Raw genomic sequence first — 18,511 nt, forward strand, 5'->3', positions numbered from 1 at the left:
TATTTGCATTCCAGTTGGAACGCTTCCCAAGGGTAACTGAGAGCTGAGAGCTGCCCTTTCCCTCCACCCATCCTGCCCTGATTTCTCTACCTCTTCCTCATGATCATCGTGTCCCCCATGGCCACTACTACGGTTTTCACGACCAGCTTTCTTGGAGTTGTTGGGTTCAGTGATCTCCACTCCACTGTCACCAGCAGGGCCTTCTGAGATTGGTGGTGACTGGAGCTTTCAAAAGCAAAAGAGAATGGCTCAGTTTATATTATTTGAATTTCTTGAATGATCCGAAGGGGAAATACTCATCAAAGAAAAACTGATATGGTACATAGTTTTATATAGGTATAGAAGGATGACTACACAATTATAACACAGCCAGCCTACAACATAAAAAATATCAGGAGTAATCTGACATTTTTTAGAGAAACAGAGTGTTTTCATCACAATCACTAGCAAGAATAAAAAAGAAAACCCTTCAGCTCTGAGGGCATCTTCTATCTAAGGGCCCCAGTATAATACACATGCAGTTACTCAGGCCTCATAAGCCCACTGCAGTGTTGCACATTGGAATACTGTCCACATTTAAGAAATGAACCTGAGGCATGTGAAGCCTGACACCCTCCTGCAGTTACACTGGTGTTAACCAATGGTAGTCAAAGTCCATGAAGTTAGATTGGTTTCGGTAAGAGCGGAATCAGGGCTGGAGGGAATAAGTGACTTGCCCAAGGTCATACAATAAGACTCTGAAAGATGGAAGCAGAATTCAGACATCCAGAGGCTATGGCCTACGACAAGTCTCAAGGCCGTCTCAGCCTCTCTCCACAACCATTATTTGTGCAGCATCCCCAAAGTGAGTGGCATTTTAACATAGAACATATCTTGACCCATGACTCAAAGATCATAGCTTCAAAAGACCACCTGGCTTCAACAATGTCCTGTATTGAATTTAATTCATAGCACAAAAAAAAAAAGCCTGAGACATTACTGAATCAGCAGCTTTTAACAGATATTCTGGCATTCGTTATTACTTTCAACACGTTTTGTATGGAAAGCCTCATAAATGTGTTTTGTTCCATTGTATCAGTAATCTCTATTATACTTGTTTATCTTAAGTTGGCTTGAATGTCAGCATAAAGAACACATTTTGCTGCAGCTGTATAAATCTGGCCAAATCTAAGATTTGATCGGGTAGCTGACATATGAAAATCATTGGCTGAAACAGGATGGGGGAGAAAAGCTATCAGATGTTGTTGGCTGCCTGGCACAGAGCAGGAGCTGCAGTAAACAATATAAAAATCTTGCTTGAAGTCCCAGAAGAATTACAAAATAAGAAGTTACAGAACAAATGTTGTTCTACACACATCTCCTAGGGACCCAGCTTTCCATTAAAGGTCTTTAGTTACTGGACTAGAAAAGGTCACAGAGCACATCCAGCTTCTTTCCTTTTAAATGAAGTCATTTGTGCTATATAAAAGGTATTCCCCTCTCCATAGCTAACTACAAACAAAAGAAAAATGTTAAAAGCAAATAAGAATCCTTCACTTGCCATAAAAAACAGAACAAATAAGCAACTAGGACATTGCAATTTTGCCAGTTGCATGCAAGATTAGGATAAAGTGTATAATACACAGGAAAGAAGGGCCTTCTACTGGATCAGCATTTCTCTACCCATGGGTCGTGACCCAAAAGTGAGTCACAAGAATATATGAAAAGGCCGTGAACAAACTTTAAAAAATGATTCAACAAACTTTTAAAATGGATTCTCCTTTAAAGGAGAAAAATGTGTGGGAAACATGACTTTTCCCTTGCAAACTGGCAGAGCTCCAGCCTGCGAGAGGGTGCTTGAGGCCCTCTCTTCCCCACACACCTCCCCCCACTCCCCATGTCCCAGACATTGCGGGGCTGGGGTCAGGGGGAAGGGTCACTGGGTCAGTACTGGCCATCAGTGTCTACAAAAGGGGCCTGATACAAAAAAGGTTGAGAACCACTGCACTAGATAATAGGAATTGTTATCACTGAGAGAAGAAAACATTGTTGGAAAATAGCTAGTCACACCTTTAAATCAGGTATTTTCCTCGAGCTGTGTAGACAGTCTCTTCAGAGGACAGGAACATAATTTTAGCTCTACTCTCAGCTTACAAGGAGCAAGCCATCTAAGTCCTTTCATGTGAAGCATGGCAAGAAACTGAAGCATTCATAAGTACTTTCTTTTAACAGCTTTGGACATAGCCTACTGCTTTCAAAATGGCTCAGTGCTGGCCTAAATCTGCCTCCATTGGTAGAACTCACATTTCCTTCAATGAAAAACAGAGTTAGCTCTTTACCAAATGCTACTGAAAAATACCAGTCAACTTTGGCACCAGTGTACTGAAAACCAAGATGCTTGCAACTATACCCGTGCTTAATGCGATGATAGATTTAGTGCCCTTACCATACGCTGAGCTTTCAGGTGACTGGCTCGGAGAATAAAAGGTTTAATCAGAAGCATCCATGGAATAGCAATCAAGGCAAATATGACCAGAAAGCTTTGGACTTCCTTCTACAAGGGACAAACACACCTATTAAAGGGATATCTCAAATATTGTCATTTCTCAATAAGTGACATTAGCATCCTAAAATATAATGCTATAAGAATGGTATTTTTTTATTTAATGGATCTTCTCCCTGTGTTCCTGGGTGGTTAAAATGACCACTTTCTGTTTTCCAGCCCTGCAGGGTAGATCCAGTAATAAATTTTGTTGGAAAAATGCTAATTTTTCAAAAATGAAATTTATGGTTAAAGCCAGCGTGAAAAAGAGACAGACTCAGCCTGGAGTAGTCAGGAACATGATGAACACACACACACACACACACACACACACACACACACACAGAGTATCTGGGTGACTCCAGTTCAAATTTCCTGCTTTGCTTTTCTCCCACAACTAGGCTGTTCTGAGGTAGGTCTTTTTCAATCTCTTTCTCAATCACAGCTCCCTGTTGAAGCTGTTCTACTTTGTTTTAAGTTTACTGGAGCAAGGACTTGAGCTTAGGTCTTGTATATCCTAAGTAAGAGCCCCTTGTACCATATTGGTGTCAGGATGGGAACAGGTTTTGCGAGGTAATATGAGCTCCCTCCCCTGTGGCTGCTCTGTAATTAGGTCTGTTTCCTCAATACCAGCATAATTAGGAGAATACCAAGAGAACAGACCTCCCCAACCAGGCTGGCCCAAGGTCTGCCCATTCCCTCCTCCTTCACAGATGGATTCCCCTGCTTAGAGATAAGAGTTTATTCTAAGAAAGCAAAAAGGTGACAGGGCTACACCTTAGGAAGAGCTAGTGTTGGCACTATGCAGGACCATATTCTACCCTTGTCAACCTGCGTGTAATCTGCCACACAGAGGGAAGGATTCAGCTCTTAGACCTCTTCTTGGCAGACTGGAATTACTTGAAGGGTAGGACCAATTTCAGGTTTGCTCTAATTTGTAAAATAGCATAGCAGATTGCACCGCTTGGCTATGCTGGGTTACAGTGACTCACTAAAATTAGGAAGTCCATACCTGATGTGTATATAAGGGGATGTTTGTAGGATCATTGTAATTGAACAGGAACATATTGATGAAGTGGATGAGAATGCTTGGTGCATGCTGGGATATATGGACATTGTAGTAGCACCATTTGAATATAATCATGAAGAGCAGGTAGCCAAAGAGACACAGGATAAATATCATCTCTGGAATGAACTGCAGGACAATGTTAATTGTTCTCCTGAAGTAGCTGGAAAAAAATGATAAAGAGGTTGGTATGAGCGATACGGTACAAGGCCATTGAGCAAAGGCTGCATGGAACATCATTTTAGTGTATGAAAAATAAAATTAGAACCAGACCATTGTGGTTACCAAATTCAGGATGCTGGTATCCTTAGGGCAAATGCTAGCCTGCCTCCTTGGTAAGCTTTGGACTGCTGCTAAAAAAGCAAGCCCCCTCACACACATTGGGCCCCTCTAATCTGCCTCACTGATTAATTGCTTAGATTGGGCAGGCACAGAGAAGGAGCAAGCAGATGGGGCTTGTTTCTCAGTGGCATCCCCATGAACAAAAGGAAGATGGTATGGATATGGCCTTGGTGATAAAAAGCACAATTTAAATACAAATATTATTTTAAACATAAGATATTCGGGTTCTTATAGTTAAGCCTATTACTATAGTAGCCCAGGCCCCCTCTAGGTTACTACATAAAGAGCTATGCAACTTTAGCGTTCTTTTAACAAAGGAAGTGCTCAATATTAGGAGTGCCATAATTAAGGTTTTCCAGGCAACCTTAAATTTAGCTCCCTGTGTGAAGGTGTTAGGATACTTTTCTAATGATGGCCTCACACACACAACACACATACACATTTTTCCCCAGGACCCCTGTTTCACTTAGTGCTCAGGGTGGATGGTGTTCACTGAATAAGCGGCTATACAATATTTCTTTTTATCCTGATCAGTCAAGTGTGTGGCTCCAGGCCTAATTTACTGCATGCTATTCAAATTCTGCTCTGAAGACAGAACTGGCAATTCTCTTGTGGGATTTTCTATTATGCTCACATCATAGCCTACGAGTGCTTTACACATGTTAATGAACTTATCTTCACAACAGACCTCCAAGTGGAGGTGGTACCATTATCCCCACTTTCCACATGGGACCCTTCTGCACACAGATTAAAGCTGAGCATGTCCAAAGGGTCAAATTCATTTTAGGTGAGCAGTTTGGACAACGAGGGCCTCATTTTTCAGAGTACTTGGCATTTTACAGCACGGCATGTGATCCCATTGAATTCAGTGGCAGCTGTGAGTGCTCAGCTCTTGGGTAAATCAAACCCTAGGTCTTAAGTTACAAGGGTGTAGGTTGTAGCCGTGTTGGTCTAAGGACATAGGAAGACAAGGTTCTTTGCGTGAATCTGGTATCTTTTATTAGACCAACTTAAATAGTTGGAAAATTTTCTCCCCAACTATTTAAGGTTTTAAGTTAGGCACCCAGAAAAGGAATAGCACACGTGTAGTGTCATGTCCCTAGTAAAAAGCCTGATTTATATGACTTGCCCCAGGATCAAGGTTAGAATTCACTTTTCCAGGGCAGTTTTAACCAGTACATCATCCTGTCTCTTCCCGCAATCCCTTGCCTCACTCATTAGATATCTCTCAATTTTGCAGCTAATGAGGCAGGGGTCCTACAAATCTGATTCACTCGCAGAACAGAGGGTGGGTGCTGGATGTAATGTACACATGCATCCACATCACCTTCCATGGGCTCAGGATCAGCACCAGGAGACAGACGTATTAGCAGGAAACAGAGATTGAAAGAAACCTCATGCACTTTTAGCTGCTCTTCTGTATCTCTGTAAATATTTTGTGAAGTCAGAGAGAGAGAAAGATCATGGCAGGAGAACTGCTACAACCCTAATGATGAGGAGACTGTGATTGCTGGTGATCTTATTAGCTCCCTATGGATAAAGTGCAGGGAGCATGGCCGGGTCTCCAGCACAACCCCCAGAGGACTGGTACTCCATCCATCCCTCCCTCCCTCCTTTGGACTCGAGACCAGTTCTGTTACACAAGTCTATCCAGGTACTTGTCCAGTGCTCAGCACCAAATCAGATTTTTACTAGTATCTTCCACTGTCAAACCAGAATGAGGTTCCCGTCCTTCAGGGAGATAAAGATAAGAACACACTCAGGGCTAGGGTCCAAATCTCTAGCACAATAGTCCAGAACCGCATCATTTGAAACCATTTGAAATGTAACAATGAAACTTACATGTGGTTGAAAAGGCTGAGTACCACCCCAAAGACCATCTGTGTAATCCCCATGACGACAGACATCTTCATTTTGTAAGAGTTTAAGAAAGTCAGCTTGTTTTTAGCAACGTTCCAGATCTTTAGGGGGAAAAAAGAGAGGAAACACAGAGAGAAGAGCAGCAAGATTATCAGGTATTCATTAGAAAATGACCTGGAAGTCAGTGCACTATGAATGTCAATGCCACCAATTTACTTCTGATAGCTCTACTTAGGACTGCAATCTCAATACTACAATGATACAGTGCTCTTCTATAAAGCTTTTTAACCAAATAGTTCCCAGTTAAGCAGTGTCCCTGTTTTACAGAGGAGGAAACTGAAACATGGAGGGAGGAAGCCACTTGCCTGAAGTCACAGAGTCAGTGAAAGAACCATTAATAACATCCAGAGTTTCCCAGTCATGTCCTAGCTACATGGCAGTGTTGCCTCTCTATAACACAGAGGATTGGAGATGGGAATCTCCCACCTCCACACAAAAATAGCTCCAACATTTGCTGAAAAAAGTAAAGATAGGTAGAATATATGTTCATTTAAACTAGGGTTGGCAATCCAGTCAATTGACTGGTCAAATATTGCCAATTGACTAGTCTGACTGCATATTTATCAGTCAAAGACTGTAGCAATTTTACAAGAAAAGCTAAATTTTCTTGCAGATTTCTTGACAAAAATATGTTTTTTTTATTGTTCTCTGACACATTTCTTAACGGAAAATGTGTACTTTTTTCTTGTATTATTTGGAACTATTGGCAATTTTTCAGTTTTGGATTGAAATTTGACCAGTCAATTGACTGACCTTTATTTGACCAGTCAAATACACAACCCTAATATAAACACAAGAAAGCATATTCCTACCCATATTCACAGAGCAACTTTTCATATTCCTACCCATATTCACAGAGCAACTTTTTCCACAAATGGACTTTGAAACCCAGGGGAACCTCACCATCCTTTATCTCCCCTGTGCAAGATGATGTTTCTTTTCTCTCTGGGAGAACTTTTACAATCTTTGAATTCTCCTCTGCCTGATGAAAGGTGTTTGGACCTGAAAGCTGGCAATGAAAGAAATTTTTGCTACTATTTAGTTGGTCTAATAAAAGATATAACTTCTAAACCAAGAGTTTTATCTGCCTTTATACCTACACATGAAACTGAAAGACATCTCTGGTCAAAATTCAGAGAAGCAGCCCAATTATTATAATCATGGAAACCACTGAAACATAGCAAAAAGGCAAGGAAACCTATAAGAGAATCTAAGAATCCTTGCCTGACCAGGGACTTGGGGTAGTACTTAGGTACACTGCATCTAATCTAAATGATTTCTTTGCTGCAGTTTTTTCTGCACAGAGCATGGTGAGTACATGCCTATTCTGGAACTTCTTCTTTCAGATGCTCATAAATGTGTCACAGTTAATGCACCACCCAGCAAAACAAGAAGAGGCGGGAGGGAGATTTGTAGACCAAATACAATACTAGTTTCTATATAGACTTCTTACATTAATTTTAAACCTTTAGTACTCAAGGAGACCCCAGGGCATTCAGATCTCGTTAGCCACGGTGAGTATTTCTCCTTAAGGAATCAAGGCATCCTAAACCTGCAAAAAATTCTTCTTAACAAGATCAACAGTCCAGCCCTTTAGGCTGGGTGAACAAGTTGAATCTCACAAAAGTGTCCACACTACAAAAACATGCTACAGTGCCCTTTTCCTGATTGTTAGGTCAGTAGTTCAGATTATTGTTGGATCCAGCAGTTGCCACTAATCCTCTGTCAGCAAACAACGCTGCCATCTAGCGCCCAGTTAAGCTCAGTTTTTCTTCTCATCAGAGACCTTTCATGTTCTGCTGCGAGTCCAGCTTAAATGATGCAGCAGGATCAGTGCCTTGTTTTCAGAAAAAAAGGATTCACTAAAAATAATCCTTTCCCAGCAGACCTAGGTCAGGATCAGGCTGACCCAACCAAGAGAGGACTGACTACAGGCCATGACACAGGGGAATCATCACATAACACAGAGCCACTCTAATGCCTTGTACCAAATTCCCCCTTCTAGCCATGACTTAGACTCCTTGGCTGCCAGAACTGCCCCTTCGGGTAAATAGCAACCAGCAAGAACACAAGTTACTCTATTTTACCTAGTAGACTGAACTGACATCCAGAGGCATCCCTAAGGTAAGGGAAATATGTAGGTTGCTCAAATGCATCCAAACATCGTTGCTCAAATGCATCCAAACATCACTGCTCGAAATGCTCCGAGCACTCTGTGGGCTCATCTCCAGACATGCTTCTATAATGTATACTGTTCTCGATAATGTATACTTTTCACAATAAACACACCTACAGGCTATAAGGCAGATACAAAGGAACTGGAGGTTTCTTTGTGCGTTTACTCAGAGTGAAACCATTTTCTGTACTCTTACCAATAGGGTGCTGATGGACAAAGGAAGTAAGTAGGTAAACTTGGTGGTAGTGACTGCAGCCTAACTAAATTCATACAGCATGAATGAAAAGGATTCACAGAAAAGAGAAATGATGAAGTGACCAACTTCAACACATGAAACTTAGGTAACCTGTGAAACACATTTCTTTTGTGTTTCACATACCCAATGTACCATACAGATAACAAGTAGGTAACCCTCAAACTGTGAGGCAGGCACGTATGCATTATTATCCCATTTTTATAGCTAACTAGAAGCTAATACTGAGAAGTCAGTGGCAGAGGCAGAATTAGGATTCAAGAGAGTCTGATTCCTAAATCTGTGGTGATTTCTCTGGGCTGTACTAACTGTCTGTTGAACTTGGAGGGAGAAGAAGAATGAATGTATTAAAATCCTTTAATGTTTAAGGGCAAGCATCTGTAATGCTACAAAAGGCAATACAAAACTTGCAGAGAATGAGAAGTATCTGATGTGGCTTCACAAGTGACTGCTCATGAAGGTCATGTGAAAAATATATATAGAGAGAGAGCGAGAGAAGCTTCTGATGAACTAGGTAAGTAGAATTGAGAAGGCACATAAATAAAGATCTTAGACCAATTTAACTATATTACTGGATCTATTCCAAAAGGATATGGATTTCCAGAGTAGACTCCTGGGACTGCAGGATCCAGCTGCAATGCCTCATTTTCTTCAAGAACATGCTTACTACAAAAGGAAAGAAAGTTGCGAATTTACACACTAATCCTAACACATAAATCAAAGCCATGTTTATCTCAAGAGAGCTAAAGGCTAAACAGATCATTTACCCTAGGCCTAGCCTGGCATTTTGTGCCTGCAGGCAGATAGTATTTGTGCTATATATATGCTGGTATATACATGTTAGCCATGCAAGGCATGAACATTTTATTGCAGCTTTTATAAGCTTTCAAGACTAGACATCAATGTAGCATCCTGACAGCTTATGGCACCTTTATACAATGGTTCCCTAACATGGTGATTTTTATAACATCTTTGAAAAGTTTGAGGGAATGGAATAAATCACTTTTCCTTGACATGTTCTCAGGTCCTCTGGGCTTTGAGCTGTGTAAAGAGCCTAGAGCAAAACAAAAGGACTTAATGGGCTTGACTATACCATCTCTATGCCATGCCTACAGACATCCCTATAAAGAGCATTCACCCAGCAAGAGCAGCACATAGGGCAGCCCAAGGGAAGCTGCCCTACACTCAGAAAGCCCTCGAGATTTACATTGTGCCAAGAGCCTCCCCAGCCACTGGAACAGTCCAGGGACTGGCAGGACATAAAAGGTGGCTTGGACTTGCCATGGTTCCCCCCACATCCCCGAGGTGTGAGCTCTGGTACTTCAGAGATTCGCATGCCAAGTATTCCTTGGGTTTTATTCTCTCTCAGATGCTGATTATATATCCAGATACTGGCTTATAGATGAGTACAGAAGGGAGAGATGAAAGATGCTCCACAGGAAATGGAAAACAAGGAGCAGGAGGGCAGTGAAGAATGGGACCCCCCTGTCCTACACCCGTATGCTGAATTGGGCCATGCTTACAACCCATGGCCCCTCTTCATGTCAGCAGAAATTTTAACTTCTTGTGAGGGCCTTAAATTTTCAGATAAGATTTTTACAGCTATTAATTCAGCCCAACAACCCAAACTGTTTATAACCAAAACCACAGGAGGGATTTGTCTCACCCCTACACAAACTTTGAACCTGTCTGTATTATGAAGCCAATGGGTTTCATCATGCACATTTTTGTGTCTGGTTTTCTTCCCTGAACCACTTACTTCCACGTGCTGTTACTAAACATGGGGCGAATATGCCAGGAAGAGCCAAAGATGTTTAAAGACTTGGAGAAGCAGTCATTGTAGATAAAGCCAGTGTAGATGGAAAATATGCCCATGAGCAGGATCAGGTAGCGCCCACTAAAGAAGGTGTTCCAGATCTGCAAAAGAAAAATTTCTGGGGACAAGTAAGCAACCTTCATACACTCCAGTTCCATCACCAAAACCAGTCATGCAGCAAGCCTCAAGAGAGGAATTTTTACAAAGACTAACTCACTCACTCAGTCCTTCCTTGTATTTTCAAACAACCATGCTTGGATAAGATGTTCTTGCTTCAACTTCAGCTTCTTTTTCTGCTTGAGCCATCCCACTACCTTGTCTAAATATGCTTCCTAAATCTACACGTAGGATCTCAAATAAATTTGTTGAATACTAGAAACCTTCACTAATTTTATCAGGAGCTGCTGATCACTTTTGAAAATCAGGCTGCTTACCTAGAAATCAAATCTGACTGTCCTGTTGTTTGAATACCTTGGCCCCAACTTACCCATGCAAACATGAGCTGTATTTGTGTACAGGCATAGAACTGGGTGTACAGGCATAGAACAAAATTGCAGGTACAACTTTAAAAGATTTCTTAGGCTGTCTATTCCTTCAAGTATAACTAGGCAGAAAAACCTGCCAAGCTTCTATATAGGGTTTGAGTGCTGTAGCTATGATGGGCCAGGAAATGTATGAGAGGCAAGGTTTTTTATGATATCTTTTATTGAACCAACCATATAGCTAAGGGAGATGTTGGATGAGCCTTTGGGCACAAAGGGTACTTTGAAGATGGATGCTTTGTGCTTGTCCAGTCAGTTCAACAATGATATCATTAAAAACCCTTGTCTCTCCAACTTCTCTGGGTTGCCTGCTATCTCACCTAAGTCTACTTTGCGCCCCCCACCAATAAGCATGATCTTATCCTGTTGCATCCCTGAAAACCTATTAATGCAGAAAGTGGATAGGTATTTCTTATTTCTGCTTTTTGTGATTTAGCCTTATGACAACAGAATGCTATAAAAGTAGACAAGTTAATGATTTTTTTTTTTTTAGGGACTCATAGGTGCATCCAGATGGATGTGGATGCTTGGTTCCCTGGAGACAAACAGTGATGGTGCACCTTGTGCCGCCAATATGTGTCCCTGGAGCACACCCATGCCATGCATGCTTTGACATGCAAGTACCCTGGGGGCAGTAGGAGAGGCTGGGGCCAGCACTGTGCTGGCCCCAGCAGTCTTACCTGGGGTCCTGGAGGCCCCCCGGGGCTGCAGCTGTGGCAATCCTGCCAGGCAAAGCCTGGCCAGCAGCCACAGCATGGGTCTGGGTGGCTTAGCACTGCTTTTCAGCAGTACATGCTGCCCAAGTGTGCTGCTCTGGTACTTTTCTTGCAATTTTTTTTGACCCCTGGATATCTAGGGATCAAGAAAGAATGCAGAAAAAACCCCCAGAGCAGCGCATGCTTGGGCAGCATGTCCATACAGCGCAGAGAACTGGACTGTGCGGTATGGGGCGCTGCAAATGTGTTTGCGGCATCACATATCACACAACCATGCTCATCTGGACATGTCCATACAGGGTCCATACAGGCTCACTCCTAGGCACCTAAAAAGTGGGAGAGGATTTGGCCATGTGTCAGAAGGGGATTCATTTAGCATTTGAGCTGTGGGAGGCTGACAGTATCAAATGAGAGTTTTGAGCCACATTGCTATGATGTAGTCAACCCTAGGAAACTCACCTCATTAGTACTTTTCTGGGCCAAGAGAGCCTTCTCATTAGTGACCATCCAGAGAGCAAAGCCCAGCATGACAGCACCATGGCCACAATCTCCAAACATCACAGCAAACAGGAAGGGGAAGGTAATTATCGTGTATGGAGCTACAGGAAGGAGACAGATAGGAACTCAGTTTCACCCAATTAAAACAGAAGGACCTCATCTGGAAATCGCCCATTAAGAACAGCATAAATTGTTTCACTTTCACTGAAGTCAATGAAGCTGCAAGTAGGTTTCAACAGGGCAAGTAGGTTTCAACAGGTCTCAATATTCTCAATATTCAGGGCTATGACTATACAGTTTTCACAATTACAATGTATACATTTGGATAACTCTAGGTGCCTGCTACATGGATGATAAAATCAAATAGCATACCTCAAACATTAACCGAAGATTCAAAATGCACCCGTCACCACCAAGCTAATTCATATATGAAAACATTTAAAAAAGAAATTAAAAAGTCCTAGCATACACTTTGCAACACTACCAGCCTTACTTGTAACTACTCGTCAATGAAGGAATCTGTCATTTATATCTGTAGCCACTGTATTTGTTCGATAAGGAGGTGCAAACAGCTGAATTTGCCTGAAATAGCCAGGGTGCTTAATATAGTAAGTACAAAGCAACACCTTTCTACTTGAAATATAGAGCGAGGCCAAATGGTTAGGGCTATTTCTCTCTCTCTAGGTACCATATCCAGACAGGACGTTTGTTGGTGATCATGGTTGTCCACAGATATCTTCTGAGGCATATATAATTTCCAGTGTTGATACATGAATTCATTTAGACAAGCTCTTGACCTAAGTCAACCTCTGTCTTCCAGAATCTCTCCTTTCTTCATTCCTTCCAGTTAGGACCAGACTTTCAATTTTCTCTTTCCTCATAACATGTATTAGAAACTCCAATGGTCTCTTTCCAATGTTAATCAGCAGCTTCCTCCTGCAGCCTGCTCTTAACAAAGTATCTTCTCAGTTGAGGTGTGACTTGTCACATATCTTCAAGATGCACCTTAAGAACCACATCTCAGTTGCTTCAATTCTCTTTTCCATACTTGACAATATTGTCCAGCATTCTGATGCATAAATGAGGACTGGTATATACCTGATATCAATGGCTATTTACCTAATATAAATGACTGTCTAGATTAGCTTGGGACATTTTGAGTAGTAGCCATTGGGTGTGCTTTTGGATGACAATGTGTTTTTAAAAAAGTGAAGCCTTCCCCCTCCCACCCTAAACCCTTGGCAGAATCTTGCATTCAGTCTGGCAACCCAACTGTAGCAAAGCCAGATTCCTTTTACCTGGATTCATTTCCCTGTAATTCCCCACTCCGTAGGCATCGACAATGTTTTGAAAGCCTGCAGTGAACTTGTTGGTTCTGTTGAAAGTGGGTGGAGCCATTTTGGTCTGCACAGCAGTCAGGATAGGGGCAATGGTGGAGCCACTACGTTCCTATAAGGGGATGATAAAAAAGAGGTGAAATGGTGGGGGTGGATGGTCTTAGATGGATAAGAGAGCAACCTTTGCTGGATAAATTACAGCTAACCCCAGCTATTAGAGACTAGCCAGCCCCACAAAGCTGGGTCCTGCATCCACATGTTTATGGCACCCAGGTGGGAAGGGCCTGATCCAGGCTGGTAGGTGAAGGCCATGACTAGTATCTAGGCTTTCTCAAGCTTGTTTGCAACCCTGAGCTTCATGCTGGCAAGTTGCCCAGGGAAGTCATCAGTAATGCCAACTCTCGCAATCTTACTGTACACCTCACAATAGTTACTGCTTCCCATAAAGCATTAATGCCCTCAGCTCCCACAGCCAAATGGTTTCACAACAATCATAGCTTCTGTTGAAATCTGGCATTGCCATTCCAGTGAAAATGGGACCAAATCCCCCTTAAGGGTTTAGAAAAATAACAGGATTTTTCTTTTAAAGTCCCCAACTTCATATTTCTAGTCTCCTTTTTTCCAAGGCAATCTCATGATTTCTGTTTTACATAATACCGGCTCACATGACCTTGCAGTGACATGGACTCCCCAGTTTGTCAGTTATTACCACCATGGAGCGTTGGTTTTGCTGCTCTCAAGAACATGAGGGCTCTCTTCCTCACAAAACACAAGGACTGCCCAGAGAAGGCATCAATCCTGCAATAGGTTGTGCATGGGGGCAGGTTTCCATGGGACTCTGCAGAGGCACTGGGATCTATTCAGGGTCCAGGCATCTCAGGATCAGGGTCTAACTTTGCACAATACAACGAAGAGGGGCAGCACACAAGAGGGCATCAGGAAGTTATACTGTTACCTTACAGAGCCCCTCATACAGCATGACACAGGGATATTTCTGGGTTTTAGCATAAATAAGTGATCGTTGCAACAGCGGTTGAACTTTTGGAGGGGTCCAAAGGACCATAAAATAGGATAAGTGAAAGCAGATATAGTACTTCCCTATATCATGGGGATGCTGATTGACTTGACTAATGTCAGCAAAGTACTGAAGGAAAGGTGATATAATGGCATCCGATTATTTTTAAATCTCTATTCATTTCCATGCTACAAGTGATAGGATGATGCTTTTCATTTACAGATTTCAACATGCTTTACATACCTATATAGGTAGCATTAAACCCACTTTACAGATGGGGAAATTGAGGCAAAAAAAGGGAAGAAAGCAACCTGTGCCAGGCTAGTGGCAGAGCCAGGAGAACCTAGGTGCCAGTGTTTCTACTTGGCTACTGTTTCTCAAACTGGGGTTTACAATGAATTTCCCAGAGGGAATGGGAGAGGAAAGAAAGGAGAAATATAATAGGAGATAAAGGAAGAAAAAGAACAACTTCAGTTTTTCTTAAATAATTGAGGAGGTTAGCATATGGTCTCAGGAACAGAAAGTCCATAGCACAGAATCATAGGTGTGCACAGACACAGGGTTAACTTAAAATGGGGTAGATGACCAGCAATGTTTGAGAAACACTGCACAAGGCCATGCTGCCTCCCTTCTCCATACAGTAAGGACAGCAATTCTCAACCCTTCTCTTAATCCAGGGCTAGAAATAAACATTGCCAAATGGAGTGATTCAGCTGTACCACAGTGTGTCATGGCACAGCTGATTCACTTCACTGGCAAAACACATAATCATAATCTTCCCTTGTCCCACCACTGATGGTGCAGGACGAGGGGCACCATGACCTCCCTGCGGGTCTAGGGCAACAGGGAAAAGTGCTTCCCCACTCTGCCAGCCATGTGGGGCTGGAGAAATGGGGAACACTGTGTGTTCCCCCACTCAGCATGGATCTGTAGTAGCGGTGAATACTAGGTGTTCCCCCATCTAGTCAGTGAGGGGCTGCCAAAGCAGGGAAGTGCTTTTCCCTGCTCCCTCAAATCCACAGTGCAGGTTTGGGGCAGTGAGAAAAGGTGAGGTGGGGTTTTCTTGCCCGGTGAGCCCCACAGGGCTGGCTGAGCAAAGCACCAAAAGGTAGCAGATGTCCACCACAAAAAAGTGCCAATCTATTGCTACCTTTTGCTGCACCACTGATTTTCCTGCCATGGGGTGCACCACAGGATAAGGACATCTATTAGTTCTGCATTTGTGCCACCTTAAAAATCCACCCCCCCGGGCTGTCGGGGGGAGGAGACGGAGCTCCCAGCTGCCGAATGGGCAGAGCTGGGGGGCGGAGTAGTGAATGGGACCCCATCACCTCATGCCACCCCCTCTCCCAGCTACCCCAGCTGGGGTACTGGGGGGAGCCGGGTCAGAAGGAGGGGGGGGCTCCATTCACCACTCTCCTCCACTCAGCTCTGGCCATTCAGCAGTTGGGACCAGCCAGGATGGAGCTCCCAGCTGCTGTATGGCCAGAGCTGGGTGGGGAGAAGAGTGGAACGAAGCCCCCTCACCTCGAGGGCCTGACCCGCTGACCCCAATACTCCAGCTGGGGTAGCTGTGGAAAGACTGTGAGGTGAGGGGGCCCAATTCCCCCCAATTCAGTTCTGTCCATTCAGCAGCTGGGAGCTCCCTCCCTTCCCCCTCCATTACTGACAACCCCAGAGCTGGAGACAGAGGGATGGGGCTGGGGAGAGAGGTGGTGGAGCACCTCTAACCTGCTGGCTTGGGCCACTGCATGCTAGCTCCATCCCCTTCCCCCTGACATCTGTTGGGTGCAGGGGAGGGAACACTAACTCATGATGCTTTATGTGAAGTGTCATGAGTTAAAGTGGGGCCCTAACATCTATCTGCACCCCCAGTGTCTGTTTCCACCCCAAGAGCTAATGGAGAGGTGGGAAGTGCAGACATGTAAAAGTTTCCAATGTTTATTTCTTGCCTGTTGTGGTCCTAGCATACTTCTAGTATCCCTGTGCTGTTTTACCAGTAGATGCAGCTCAGGGAAAAGTATTTGGCCAGTGAATTCATACCAACTTAGCTGCATGAGTTAACTGTTTCCCAACCAGGCAAGCAGACTCCCTCTAGAAGATTGAATTGGCACGCTCAAGGTAAAGACAGAAGCAGCAGTGGGAAGAACTGCACATTTCAGGACTTCTCCAAAGTAAATCTCCAGACAGCTCCAGGAAAGCCACCGTCCTCCTCCCCTTTTTCACAGAGTGGCCTTAATGCCAGGTGCTCAAAACAACTCCATGCACACCTCTGTTCAACTCCACAGTCCAGTGTTAGAGATTTAAAGGGGCATCTCCCTGTCCCACAAGCAACAAGGAATTGCTGGATGTGTTGAAGCCTGAGGAGAGGAGCCAATAGGAGAAAGAAAGCCAAAAACCAGCCAAAAGTAGACTCAGAAAAGGCCAGAAAAGAGAGGGAATGAGTCAAAACCTGGACAGAAGGAAAAGGAAAACCGGTGGCAATTGCCAAGGACCTGAGTGAGTAGGAGGGAGGGACACCCACAACAGGATCCACTCCAAAGCAAGGTGAGAACTCCGATATAAACTAGTTGGGGGAATGCCAGGTCAGCCTCTTACCATTCCTTGCTTGAGGGCCCTTTTTATCCTACCCGTGTCTACCACGGGGAACCATATCTCGGCAATGACACACTGCTGGGTGACATCAATGTTACAGAAGTTCAGGATGTGGTAGATGGCCTTGATTTTCTTCACCTTGATTCCCCAGGTCCACAGGTTCACAGCTGCCTCGTGCAGAAGCCGCTGGCGGTGGGATTCAGTTTGGGTTATCACCTGCAAGCAAAGCATGAGCAGTACTAAAGCAAGGTTGGGGGCTGGCTTGGTAGCGTACCATTCAGTTATGTTTTAGGAAGGGTGGGGGGAAGGAAAGCACTACAAGCACTAATAGGAGTAAGTCAGAGGTCTAATAATGAAGCCTACATAATAGGTCTAAATTTGGATGCCACATGCCGGTCTCTAGCAATCAGAAACACCATAGAATTTATCACTGCTTCATCCCTTCTAAGAAGCTTTCCTGGGAAATTTATAAGGGTGATTAGCAGTATGAAGGGGCTTCCATATGAGGAGAGACTAAAGAGGCTAGGTCTATTCAGTTTAGAAAGAGACACTTGAGCAGGGACATGATAAGTTTTTACAAAATAATACTAAATGGGGAAGAGAAAGTAAATAGGGATTTATTATTTACAATCTCTCACAATATAAGAACTAGAGGGTCACAGCATGAAACCAATAACTAGTCTGTTTAAAACTACCAAAAGGGAGTTCTTTTTCACACAGTGCATCATTAAAGTGTGGAACTCATTGCTACCAAATGCTGTGGAAGCAGACAGTTTAGCCAGATTGAAAAACAGGATTAGACAAATTCTGGAAGGAAAGGGGCATCAGTAGCTGTTGAGCACAGAAGTTAGGGATACATCCTCTACATCAGAACTTCCTAGACATTAAATGCTGGAGGTTGCAACTGAGAGGGGAACAATGGGAAAAACCCTGGCCATACCCAGTTCACTTTCCCTTTCAGCATCTACTGTCTGCCACTGAGACACATGATACTGGGCAAGATGGGCCTATGATCTGATGCAGTAGACGGCGTTCATAGTTCCTATGTTCTTATATTATGTTGAAATGGCCCAACAGCCGATACCATGAGACATAACTGTTCTGCATGGAAAATTTAGAGTTCTGCTCATTTGAAACTCAATCTTCCTAAATGCCCATCTGTTTCTGGAGATGCTGAACTACCTTCAACTTTCAGCAACATTTCCCTGAGTGACTTAGCTGCACTTGGAGGATTGATACCTAGTTCCATTTTCAGCAAAAAGACCTTCAGGCAATGTTCCCTCTAAGGAGTAGTGGTCCATGAGTGGCCCGCTTCGGTCCTGCCTCCCCCTTTCAGTGCAGTCCACTGGTAAGTGCCCCACAGTAAGTGTCCAGGTGGGAGCGGGCAGGGTTTGGCCCTATGTGGAGTACTGTGGCCTTCACCCACTACCCTTCTCCACGCTAAGTGCTGCCCAGAGCAGTGCAGTGAAGAGCTGCGGGGCAGCCATGGGCCAGACACAATCAACTGATAGACCTGAAAGGGAGGCACCAGGGCTGGCGTGGGACACTTACCGAAGGTAAGCTCCTCACTCCTCATGCAGAGCAGGCAGTGGCTCCTCCCCGAGGTGAGGCGAGGGAGGGACAAGGGCCGGAGGCTGGTGCGGGCTCCGCTGGCTCTGGGGAACTGCATGGCTCCCCAGCCCTGATGCCATGTGCCTCCTCACTCCCTGAGGTG

At 43.8% G+C, this 18,511-nt stretch overlaps 1 protein-coding gene across 2 annotated transcripts in view; it reads right to left on the reverse strand.

Annotated features, from left to right (window-relative positions):
* Window positions 1–18,511, reverse strand: part of ATP6V0A4 (ATPase H+ transporting V0 subunit a4) — a 57,874-nt gene that overhangs the window by 8,007 nt on the left and 31,356 nt on the right. For both annotated transcript variants that reach the window (XM_019544713.1, XM_019544712.1), the window contains exons 10-18: window positions 16,801–17,013; window positions 13,149–13,299; window positions 11,812–11,951; window positions 10,038–10,195; window positions 8,851–8,944; window positions 5,772–5,890; window positions 3,534–3,750; window positions 2,426–2,533; window positions 91–225 (exon numbers count right to left, since the gene is read on the reverse strand). In XM_019544713.1, coding sequence (XP_019400258.1) covers window positions 91–225; window positions 2,426–2,533; window positions 3,534–3,750; window positions 5,772–5,890; window positions 8,851–8,944; window positions 10,038–10,195; window positions 11,812–11,951; window positions 13,149–13,299; window positions 16,801–17,013 — 1,335 coding nt within the window. The remainder of the gene's footprint in view (window positions 1–90; window positions 226–2,425; window positions 2,534–3,533; window positions 3,751–5,771; window positions 5,891–8,850; window positions 8,945–10,037; window positions 10,196–11,811; window positions 11,952–13,148; window positions 13,300–16,800; window positions 17,014–18,511) is intronic.

Source organism: Crocodylus porosus, unplaced genomic scaffold (genome assembly GCF_001723895.1).
Source record: "Crocodylus porosus isolate Cpor-Errol unplaced genomic scaffold, CroPor_comp1, whole genome shotgun sequence".
NCBI classification, from domain to species: Eukaryota; Metazoa; Chordata; order Crocodylia; family Crocodylidae; genus Crocodylus; species Crocodylus porosus.